Source organism: Natator depressus, chromosome 10, assembly GCF_965152275.1.
Source record: "Natator depressus isolate rNatDep1 chromosome 10, rNatDep2.hap1, whole genome shotgun sequence".
Classification (NCBI taxonomy): domain Eukaryota; kingdom Metazoa; phylum Chordata; order Testudines; family Cheloniidae; genus Natator; species Natator depressus.
The window spans coordinates 9,408,627-9,421,082 of record NC_134243.1 but is presented as its reverse complement, the minus strand read 5'-3'; the positions used below and the strand labels follow the sequence as shown (position 1 = coordinate 9,421,082).

Below are 12,456 nucleotides of genomic sequence, written 5' to 3'. Positions count from 1 at the left end.
GTCTGGACCCCTTGTGTGTGTCCTGGGCATGTTACTACAGGTCTAAAGAACCACAGGCTGCAGCTTAAACAGGTGAGCTGCAGCTAAGCTGTCCTCTGGACCCGCCACGAGGAGCCCTGCTGAGATTGTCTCAGCTGGAAGTTGCTTCTTGCATGTCTTACAGAGTGTAAAGTTATAGTGGATTGTGACAAGGATTGTGCAGTAAGCCATGCTTTGAACAGCCACAATGCGCTGATCGGCCATTAGAACAATGGGCAGTGACTTGCTTTAGGCTAACCGATACTCCAGTTGCATAAGCATTTTCGGAACAGTAGTTTAAAGGGATGCAGTTCAAATGGCAGTACTGAGTCACTGCCATCCCGTTATCTTGACTCAACCAATTATGGCTTTAATCATTCCAAGAATGTCTTCAACTTTGTTCCATTCATTAACATTGTGAAAGAAAAATCTAGCACCAGCCTCCCCTCTGTTCTATTAGTCACTGCTGGAGCGATAGTTTTATCCTCTGCAGCTCCGACCCTCTGGAGCAGCCTTCTGTTTCTCCATCTCAATGATCTTCACGTTTCATCAGAAAACAAGAAAATTAAAATGCTCCCCCCTTGCCTCTACTTTTATTCTCGCTGCCATTATTTCTATTCTATTCAGGTTCTTATACTGCGCTGATCATCATAGTATCTGAGTGCCTTCCAGTAGTGCATTAAGCAACGTGACTAACAGCTGTCATGTGTCTGTTCTCTCCACCTCTCCCCAGAGAGAGAACTGTATGCAGTGGAGAGTTTTGTTTTGAAATTTATTATAATATAGACACGTTAGTTAGAGAAGCCAAGGTCAAAGGATGCATCTGGCATTTGGAGTGGACAGTGGGGAGGTCTGTGATGGTCCTTAGTTCCTGGGGGAGTTAATTCACCAGTCTTGGGCTGACTCCCAAGAACGTTCTGTCTCCTGCACAGACGAGCTTCACCCTTATTGTGCCAGAGGAGCAGAACTGTCAACCACAGCCTTTATCCCAGAGCTTCAGCTGATCTTTTAGATACCCTGAGCCCAGGCCACAGAGCACTTAGATAAGGACTGAGACACTCAAACTTGATTCGCTCTTCTATGAGAAGCCAGCGTAGGGAGCGGAGGACAGATGTGATGTGTTTGTGGTGGCCTGGGTTGTTGAGAAGATGCGCTTTAGCATTTTCGAAGTGTTGAAGATTTAATGCCCAGGTATATTGCATTGCTGTAGTCCAGCTGAGAGGTGAGAATAATTGAGGCGGGGGCATTGTTTGCTGGGACGGAATAGTGTCTCCTAGGTAACTGGAGATGGTAGAAAGCATTACTCACAGATGTTGCAATGTGAAAACAGCATCAGTTAGGAATCTACACTATGGATCAAGTGTGGATGTGTACCTTCAGACAAAGAAGACCCACGCTGTGGCAAAAACTCGTCAAAAAGCTTTCTTCTGCCCACCAGCATCATCTCTGTCTTGCTCAGGTTAAGCTTCAACCAGCTGTTCTTCATCCACGATATCATCCAAGCACTGGGCCAACTTGACTTAGTGGGGTGTTTGTGAAGGATAGGCAGAGCTGTGCATCGTCTGCATATTATTGGCACTTAACTCCATGTCGTCTAACCAGGAAGGATGTTAGATGGCATGTAATGGAAACTACGGTATGGCGGGTACAGCGAGTTTTCAACTGCACAAAAAGAGCCCTCAGTGAAGCAAATAGACTTTGCCTCATAGTGTCTCACCCTGCCACGGCCAGGGCGTTCCCGTGGTGCCTGGCCAAACAGTTCCAGATTACTGATCTTTTTCCCTTTCAAGAAAAACAACTTAAGAAATCCCATTAAAAAAAAATGTTAAAGGAAAGTTAAAGTTGCACAATTAAGTACTTAAGGGATGCAAATTAAACTCTGCTCTCTTGTGCATACACTTCTTCAGTTACATGATCACATGCTCTTTCTCACATAAGGCAATATACCATTTTTTTCTCCTGCTTTGAAAGATGCAGCTTGTAAGACGGAGAGGAATAAAGCAGGCTTCTGCAGGAGTCCCTGGCCTCATTTATGATGCATTTCTGTGAGAGACTTTCATAGTCTCTATTTGTCTGGTATACACAGAGTGATACAAATTAAGAGATGGTGCTTACACATGTATCTAAAGTTGCAGCAAGAACTGTATTATCCTATTTTATTTTTTAAAGTGGTATGTGATTATGTAATTAAAGGCTGCATCTTAATGCCAAGAAAAGGTTGCACGTGTAACTTTCTCCGGCATACCCTGACTTTTGAGTACTTAATTGTGCAACTTTAATGTTCTCTTCGGGTTTTTGATAGAATTGCAAACAGTGCTGGATTCATGGAATTAATTCCATCACTGGGGTCCGGTGCCTCTAGCGCCATCGTTGCAGTTTATACGGTCACTAATAGAGCTCCCCTGAATTAATTAGATTACTGCAGTCTCTGTATGAATCACTGTAATGGGAGGGAAGCTGAATTTGGCCACCAACTTCTGCTGGCCTTTATTATACACATCCCTCACCCTAAGGCACATGCCACTAGCACATGGCAATATCTGGAATCCTAGGACCTGCTGTTCAGGAAAAGGGACACATGTATCTATCTACCTACAGTAATAACCCCTGGTGTGACAGCATGCCATAGAAACCCTCACAGACAGGCTCCTCTGTGAACATCTGGGGAAAGCAGAGAACTCAGAGCAATAACAAAACCCTAGAAAAAACAATGAGCAGCACCTTCTGATTATAACAACCTAGTGTCCTAAGTAAAGCTGGCTGGCCAACATATGCACACAGCCTGCTGAAGCTGAGTCAGACTCACACATAACAGATCTCAGGCCAAGGGTTAGGCGATTGGGAGATTGATACTGGAAAGAGCAAGAAAATCACGTTTAAATCTCAACAGGAACAGTTGTCCTTCCAAGGAAAACTGACCTACAAAAATCAGAGATTTTTACTCCAAAGCACCTAAGTCACTTTTGAAAACAGGACTTAAGCTGTGAAGTCACTTGGGCCCTTTTAAAAATGTTACCCAAGATCGTAAAAGAACAAAGTCCTGGGTGGATAGCCAAGATTCTGTGATATTTTGGAAAGAGCAGTAGGGGCTTAAACTAGTCCCCTGGGCCATAATTTCTGCTCCTGCTGTTTGCTAGTTGGTTGCTGCCCTCCACCCCAGGGGTGGCTGCATTTCAGTGGTGTGCTATATGTATTATGACAGGCTTTGGGAGTCTTCAGGATGGAAGGTTCCAGATACACGTAAGCTATGGTTACAAATATTGCTAGATTTGTAGGTGTGGTTATAACATGTTGTCAATGAAATGTAGGGCTGGCATTGAGATTTAGGGTATGAAGGTTCAGGATCAGAGTTTTGGTTTTAGGGAGACGTCAAGAGCCCAGCAGCCCGTGATGAGCAGGCATCTGGTTTGCCAGGGAGATAAAGTGACCTTTTCTATGTCTGCTATAGTGGCTATTCAGCAGCGACAGGTCCAAATGCCTTCCAAAGTAAAACCCCAAGAACACAGGCACAAAGAGCAGTTCCCTGTTGTTTGGGTGAGATGCCCGAGATACCGTCTAATTCCTGAGGCCCCATCTGTGCATGCTACACCTGTCCATGCTACGTAGACTCTGCTGTGGAGAAAACTCATGCCTTTCTGTGCGAAAGCAGGGCCGAAATTGGCCTTCCTGCCTGGCTACTGCAGGGAATGGAAACCACAGCAGTGTTTTACGACGGCATTAAACTCAAATGTTCCCAGCGTCTCAGGTAGTGGAGGTCCTGCCTGGCCCAGTGCCACAGAGGCCAGCGCTGTCAGGGAGGCTATTTCAGCCTGAAGGGCAATTTACCAGAAATGATACAAAGGGAGAATATACCGCAGAGCTATTAACATTCCTTCCAGTGGAGATCCTGAGGCTTTGGTTTGTAAAGAGGCAATATTTAGCCTTTCCTTCTCTCTTTCCTATAAAATTGAAAAGCCTTCAGCTATATTCTCCCTGGCCAGGAGGTTGGTTTCATTTAGACTCTCCCCCATGTCCGGGGGCTATGGTGCTGGTGTGTGGGATGAATAAAGATGGATTTTTAGGCTCATTCTATCCTAAAATTACCCCTAAAATTTTTAGCCTTATTCTTTCCTAAACTGGCCCAGCTTCCCCACCCTGAATTGGCTGACCAGGATAAACTTCCATTTCCAGTGCATAATTCTTGCCCCGGCACCATTAGGGTTGGCAGTTCATAGCCCTGGCATCTCTGGGCTCAAGGCCAGCAGCGCAGAGGTAAGGGTGGCAATACATCCTCCCATGCCACCCTTACTTCTGTGCTGCTGTTGGCAGTGGCTCCGCCTTTAGAGCTGGGCACCTGGCCTGCAACCGCCACTCTCCAGCTAAACAGCTGGAGCCCTGGCACCTTTTTCATTACAAGTTAAGCACTGCCTATTCCGATCCATATAAGCTAGGCAATCTCTCCTACGATGTTTCCTATTTAAAGGTGGCACAGTCAGTGTCTAGCTAATTAGGTTCTAGCTAGACTCCAGGGTGGTTATGCCAGGCCTTATTCCTTATAAAAAGAGGTCACAGTGACCATTTACATTAATATGGTATTCTTATGGCTATCCTAGGGGTACCTGAAGCTAAAGAATGGCCCTTTGGCAGTGAAGACTGATCCTTCATTCACACTGTATACATGAAGCTAAAAACAAAACATACTGTGCTTATGTCACAGATGCCATTTGAAGCTCTTTGCTTCCAAGTATTATTTCCATTTTACAGATGCGCCAACAGAGGTGACTTACCTAAGATCACCAAGCTGGTCATGGGCAGAGCTCAGAAGAAAACCCAGATCTCCTGCCACCCAGCCTTGTGCCTTACCCCTAGGCCACATTACAGGGGCCTTAACTGATCCGTGGTGAATGGTGGTCCTTGGTTTTCTTATGGCTACGCCCAGCCGATGAAATGACTTCAGTTACCAGAGCAAAGGTCTCTCTCTTCAGCTGAGTGGAAGCAGAGATGGCTCCAGGGTGGCGTGCACGCATGCTGCATGCCCCATGCTGAAGGGTAGGCCTGAGCAAGTGTGTGGTGTGATGGAAGATCAGGCTGCAGCATCACAAACGCCAGGACATTATGGCACCTGCCACTTCTGAATGTGTATTTTGAAAATATCTGCCATGACGTGCAAGGTCACGTCTTTGCCCCTGAGCCCTGCATCACCTCCCATTTGCTGCGACCTGCTGCCTGTGGCTACACAGCACATCATGTAGCAGCAGAGGCGAGAAAGTGACCTCGACACTTATGGACATAATGGGCCAAGTCTATCCCTGCTGTAACTCTGACAACTCCTGTACGTTCCAGCACAGAATCTCCCATCCCCTAATTGAGGAACAGGGACCCGCAAGAGGCCCAGACACAAAGCTGGAGCTATGCCAGAGGCCAAGCCATCTCCCTCTTCAAATACCATCCTTATTCATTGAAACACAGTGTCAGACATTTAGCCAGTTTACAGTACTTCAAAACAGTCCCCTGATTTCCAATTCACGGATTGCCAGCACTACATACCCTAGGATACCTGGCACCACACAGCTCACTTTAAAACCCTCAAAAAAAAAAAAAAAAATTTTTTTTTTGGTTAAAAAAAAAAAAAAAAGAGGGCCATAAAATCTCTTATATTTATACTTCAAAACAGCTTATTTGTGTAACTGCCAAAAAAAATTGGTACAATGACTAATTAGTGAGCTCCTGCTTCGTACCCTGTAAACAAATGTATTTGTAACCAATTTGCAAGCACTTTGCATAAGGAGCCCAGAACACTCGTGCCTGTTTGATGCATTTTGACATTAATTTGATAACAGTGGCTTAACAAGGAATCCAGGCTCCCTGGCTATAAATATGCCGCTTTTCCGTTTCCTTTTATCTGCACAGTGAAATAATGTTTTTCCCCCTGCTGCAATAACAACCATCCAGCCCTTTCATGAATGCCCTTTATGTCCTTTAGCATTTTCAAGGTATTTGTTCTGCAGACAGCAAAAGGGTTTTTTTATATATTTTAATTCTTATATATTTAGGGGAAAGTAGTGCTGGTTCTGTGATAATGGGGTTTCTGGGAAGTGCTGCTGAGAGCCTTGTTTGTCCAAAGGGAAATACGTCTCCATCCATTAATAAGTTCTGTGCTTGCGCGATCAATCTCATCTTCCTATCCCGCATCTTCAGGGCATTGGCCTGCCTTCCTCGTTTCAGGCTTTACCCGGAAAGCAAACAAAACAGGAACTGGAGGCCACTGGAACAAGAAAACCAGCATGAAACAGGGTATGGAATGATAATTGTCAGAGCACTTTGCACCTGGCCTTTTGATCTCAGGTCACTAGTGTCCCTGGAGGCTAGGGATTGAGTCCATCCAATGGATGAATAGGAAGAGCCAAAAGGATATGGCATGAAGATAGCCAAGTACAGCACTGCAGGCAGATAGTCAAAATCTCCAGTAGGATCTTCATTTTTCAGCCAAAGGTGGGGAGTGGATGTGTGGTAGGAGATCGGGGGTGGGGGAGCATGGGACTACTGAGAGCAAGGTTGCTGTCCTTCTAATTCTACTACTAAAACCCTTTTCACGCTTTGGCCATTGCTTGTGCCAACCACGACAACCACCTTCTCCTGCTCCTCTCTGGCCTCCCCCCATTCATCCCATTTCATCCTCTTCCAACCTACCTAAACTGCAGTTGTTGAAACAGTCTCCCATTCCTGATGCTGGGAGCACATCACTCTCCTCTTCAGAGCCCTTCACAGGCTTCCCCTCTCCCTCAGTATCCAAGTCAGGCTCTGCAGGGCTCTGTGTTGTCTACATCTCTGCATCCAATTCTTCCTACTTCCTCCCAGCCAGCTCCTCCCATGTCTCCTGCCCACCTGAGCCCTTTGCATTCTTTTCCAATGCTATTCTTTGTACTATCTTCATGCTGCCTGTGTAACAGCATGAAGATAGTACAAAGAATAGCATTGGAAAAGAATAACAGAGTTCACACAACCTGTGTGAACTCTATGTTAATCTGCATAAAACCACCATAGCACCTAAAGATCCTAACCAATATCTCCTCTTCAGATGCTAACACATATGCATAGTAGGACACAGTCCCTGCCTCAAAGAACTTACAATCTAAATAGACAAGACAGACAAAGAGTGGCAAAAAAGGCAGCATCATTGTTGATAAATGCAAAGTAATGCACATTGGAAAACATAATCCCAACTATACATATAAAATGATGGGATCTAAATTAGCTGTTACTACTCAAGAGAGAAATCTTGAAGTCATTGTGGATAGTTCTCTGAAAACATCCACGCAATGTGCAGCAGTCATCAAAAAAGCAAACAGAATGTTGGGCATAATGAAGAAAGGGATAGAGAATATGATAGAAAATATCATATTGCCTCTATAGAAGTCCATGGTATGCCCACTTCTTGAATACTGCGTGCAGATGTGATCGCCCCATCTCAAAAAAAGATATATTGGACTTGGAAAAGGTTCAGAAAAGGGCAACTAAAATGATTAGGGGTATAGAACAGCTGCCATATGAGGAGAGATTAATAAGACTGGGACTTTTCAGCTTGGAAAGAGACAACTAAGGGGAGATATGATAAAATCATGACTGGTGCGGAGAAAGTAAATAAGGAAGTGTAGCGGGGTGGGTGGTCACCCGCTCCGGCCCTGAGGGGCTTAAAACAGCCCAGGAGAGGGCTGTGCCTGGGGGCAAGTAGCTCCCAGGCTGATTGGGGAAGTAGGCACAGCTGGGGCCACGCCCCAAACAGACCACAGCTGGCCCTTATCAAAGGGCTGTGAGCCAGATGCTCAGACAGAGTCTCCTCTAGCCATGGAGCGAGACGGGCCTGGCTGCTGGGGAGCGTACCGGGGTGGAGCAGGGCTGGGGGAAGGCCAGAGGAGCTCCGGCCTGGAAACCCCACAGGCTGGAGGCCTAGAGTAAGGCCAAATAGGTACTGGGGTTGCAGGGGGCAGCCAAACGTAGGCAGAGGCAGCAGGTCCAAACCCCCCTTGCCTGTGATGAGTGGTCCTTACACTGAAGTCGGCCCCAGGAAATGGGGGCTAGGTGATGACTGGCAGTGGCCATAGACTGAGGAGAGGTGGGCGTAGAGGATTGGGGGATACCCTGGGGAGGGGAGACCCAGATATTTGGGGGTACTGCCAGGGGGCAGCACCCTGGGTAAACGGGGCACCAGGGTCTGGAAGGGACACGGGGGCAAGCAGGACACAGGCCTGCAGAGGGTGCTCCGGAGGCTGGAAAATGAGTTAATTCCCAGACGACCAGCAGGAGGCGCCGCAGGGGTGAGGCGCCACACCACTACAGGAAGTGTTATTTACTCCTCCTTCTCATAACATAAGAACTAGGGGCCACCAAATGAAATTAGTAGACAGCAGGTTTAAAACAAACAGAAGGAAGTATTTTTTCACACAATGCAGTCAACCTGTAGAACTCCTTGCCAGAGGATGTTGAAAGCCAAGACTATAACAGGGTTCAAAAAAGAACTAGATAAATGCATGGAGGATAGGTCCACCAGTGGCTATTAGCCAGGATGGGCAGGGATGGTGTCCCTAGCCTCTGTTTGCCAGAAGCTGGGAATGGGCGACAGGGGACGGATCACTTGATGATTACCTGCTCTGTTCATTCCCTCTGGGGCACCTAGCATCGGGCACTGTCGGAAGACAGGATACTGGGCTAGATGGACCTTTGGTCTGACCCCGTATGGCCGTTATGTTATGTTCATTAGCCCCATTTTACAGATGCAGAACTGAGGCAGACAGAGATTGACAAATGCACAAGTGTTTGGCTAACCCGTTCGTAAAAACCTCCAATGCCACAACCTCCCCAGGTAATCTGTTCTGGCGCTCAACTATCCTGAGAGCTAGAATTCTTTTTCCTAATATCTAATCTAAAACTCCCTTGCTGCAAACTAAGCCGATTGTTTCTTATCCTGCCCTCAGTGGACACGGAGAACAATTGATCACTGTCCTCTTTATAACAACCTTTTACATATTTGAAGACTTACGTCCCCCTGAGCCTTCTCTTCAGTAGACTAAACGTGCTCAATATTTTTTCAGCCTTTCCTCCTAGATCATGGTTTAACTCATTCAGTTTGGGATCCACTCTGACTTCCAGATCCTTGTCTGCAGTACTGCTGCCCAGCCAGTTATTCCCCAGTTTGTTTGTACATTTGATTTTTTTCCATCTTTATTGAGTTTCATCTTGATGATTTCAGACCAATTCTCTAATTTATTAAGAGGAGGTTCCTCGTTTAAACATCTTGGGTCAAATTCAGCCCTGGTGTAACTCCACTGATTGCACTGACCTCCATCTATGGCAGGGAGTCCCAAAACTTTTACCTGCACCAGCCCATTTAAATGAAGTATTTCCTGCGGGGACTCCAGCTAGCACGGAGTATGCCATTTAGAAGAGCCAAATTGCACCCTCCGCACTGTGTGACCTCATACATATGGTGCATGCGAGGTCATACTGTGCGGAGGACCCCATGTTGTAGAGCAAAATGGCATCCTCCCTGCATTGTGACCTCACACACATTGTACATGCAAGGTCGTGGTGTGCGGAGCAAAATGGTGTCCTCCGCACACTAAGGATTGCCATGACCCCATGTGCTGGTGGTGTGACCTCATTTGGGATTGTGAGCCCCAGTTTGGGAACCATTGAACTATCAAATATGGGCGCTCTTAGCCAAAGAATCCTGTCTTAGAAATTCACTGTCTTTGAGGGTCCACCAGAGCCCATGTCTTCCAGTCTTCAAGCCAAGATGCAAGACATTTGTTTCAGTAGTTCTAAATTCTAGTTTTGTTGCCTCCTTAATTTTCTGTTTGAAAACCTGTTTTGAATCTGCCATGGTGGGTAACCAGGGCTACACAAATTGAAACAACAGGAAGGTAACACACCCAGTCTACAGGACCCATTCCCTGCATCAATGCAAGCCCCACAGCCTCACTGCACTCTTGAGAGAGCAGGTCTGTTTCTCAGAGTGCATGACAACACGAGAAGCCAATTCAACAGTATGGAGACAGGGAGATGATCTCACGGAAGACAGGGATGGAAGAGATTTAGTTCATCTCCTCCATCTTCTCACCCATGAGGGATTGTTCCCTACCTTGCACAGCCATTGATAAGAAGCTGAGTTTCTTTGTGCATAGTCCAGGCTGCTTTCATTGCCAGGTGATTTCTTTTCGATACTTAGATTCATTATCTTGTCCGCAGATGACTTTCTGAATGTTCAGGTCTCCTTCCAAACAAAGCTCTGTCAGTAAATATTTGTGCAGGCCCATTCCTTGCGCCTGACACCCTGACTTTCCCTTGGCCTGAGAATGCTGGCCCTAATCTATCATCTTGCTAGGGACAGTGCCTATTTCTGAGCCAACCAATGGTCCCAGTCCAGTGAGACCGAACAAACAAGACAGACCTCCACATCTGGAAATGTTTACACTTCACACAAAGGAGTGATTACAAAGAAAAGTGGAGGGGTGGGGGAGGAGCATGCGGACAGGCTGCTGTTAATCTGAATGGGCAGAGGCACATCAGCCTCAGATTATTTAAAAAAAAAATAATAATAATTAAGGTGAGCCCCTGCCTGGCAGGCACAACAACTTTTCCTGTCTGGAAATTTTATGAAAGAGGCACAACCATCTTCTCCCACTCTACCCTACAGCTTGCAACATACCAACCTGTCCTCCTGCTACTTCATTTGGAGAGCGATGAGAGATCTTGGAGGCTTCACTCCGAGTAGCTGTACCTAGAGACTCACACATTCCTTCTCTATCATTCGCAAAGGGAGCTTTCTTTGACACGCTTCTTAGGGCGGATAGGTGGGCAGTGAACCAGTTACAGGATGATCTTTACCTAGTGCTGGAATCTAGTGCAGAGTTCACCTTTCACCCGGCCTTCACTTGGCATCAGACTCAAGGGGTGAATCGGTAGCCTTCCGGAATATTATTCCGTGTCCTAAACAGCTGGATGATTGATGAGGGCTGTTATACAACTACCACGTTCCCCTCTTCTCCAAAAGTAGCTGCAGAGCCTCTTTATCTCCCTTGCCCAAGTTACGGGACGGCTAAGAAACTTAGTAGCACAGAAGTGACTGGATAGAGTGGAAAGATAGTCAAAGGTTAGAACAGTTCAGCTCCCAGGTGGGCCTCTCTCATACTAGGCAAGTCCCTTAATTTCTGTGCATGTTTCTCTATCTGGAAAATGGGAATACCACCCCATCTTGGTAACAGGTTACAGAGTAGCAGCCGTGTTAGTCTATAGCCACAAAAAGAAAAGGAGGACTTGTGGCACCTTAGAGACTAACAAATTTATTTGAGCATAAGCTTTCATGAGCTACAGCTCACTTCATCGGATGGCATCAGCGGAAAATACAGGGGGGAGATTTATATACACAGAGAACATGAAACAATGGGTGTTACCATACACACTGTAAGGAGAGTGATCAGGTAAGGTGAGCTATTATCAGCAGGAGAGCGGGGGGGGGGGGGGAATCTTTTGTAGTGATAATCAAGGTGGGCCATTTCCAGCCAGCAGTTGACAAGAACGTCGGGGGGGGGGGGGGGAGGAATAGCTTATGCTCAAATAAATTTGTTAGTCTCTAAGGTGCCACAAGTACTCCTTTTCTTTTTGCCATCTTGGTAAAGCACTCCTAGATAGTCTGCTGAAAGGCACTATTACCAGTAAAAGATTTGAAGGCTAGTTGTCTCTAGGCATATGTTTCCTTTACATTCCATCCTAGTGGGACTCCCCCCTCATCTGCCAATACATCTGATGCTAGAGTTGCAGGCTAAAACGTTTGTCATTTTTCCCCAATTCCTCCTCTCAGATTATTAATGCTGAAACAATGCAGCAAACCTCAGCAATAACATTTGGCATTCTATAATAGACTCAGACAGCACATTCCTTCCTCAGCCTCCTCCTCTCTTATCTCTTTCCTCTCCCCTAAAAGCACATTTAGATAACAGTTATTGGAATGATAAAACAAAACCATAACTTAAGCATTTGTGAGTGAAATGTAGAGGAGGCTCCTCACGGGTTGCACCTTAGGTCAAACCTGCCAAAGCAGCAAAGGAAAAGATATGCTCTAGTTCAAGCAAGTTATTTTGGGGAAGTTCTATGGCCGGTGTTATGCAGGAGGTCAGACTAAATTATCACATGTTCCTTTTGTCCTTAGATTCTATGAAAAAGGTCACTGAAACCATGAGCCATTTTCAGGAGACTTGCCTGTGTCACTCCCTAGTGCTATTCCACCAGATGCAAGATGCTCAATATTCTATGAGCTTGTTTACACACAAATTTACATCGGTTTAGTTAAACTGGTGAAATACCAGTTTTAAACAAGTGTCCACACTGGGTTATGTTTCAGTTTAGCTTGCCCCGGAACATTTAAATTCAAGTAAGCCAGATACACTTCTGCTCCCAGCTGGG

At 46.0% G+C, this 12,456-nt stretch overlaps 1 protein-coding gene across 1 annotated transcript in view; it reads right to left on the bottom strand.

The window, feature by feature from the left end:
* Nucleotides 1–6,067: 6,067 nt before the first annotated feature.
* The window catches only part of FBXL18 (F-box and leucine rich repeat protein 18), a 37,923-nt gene continuing 31,534 nt past the window's right edge, over nucleotides 6,068–12,456 (bottom strand). Inside the window, exon 5 of the mRNA XM_074965154.1 lies at nucleotides 6,068–6,262. Coding sequence (XP_074821255.1) covers nucleotides 6,226–6,262 — 37 coding nt within the window. The 3' untranslated portion in view covers nucleotides 6,068–6,225. The remainder of the gene's footprint in view (nucleotides 6,263–12,456) is intronic.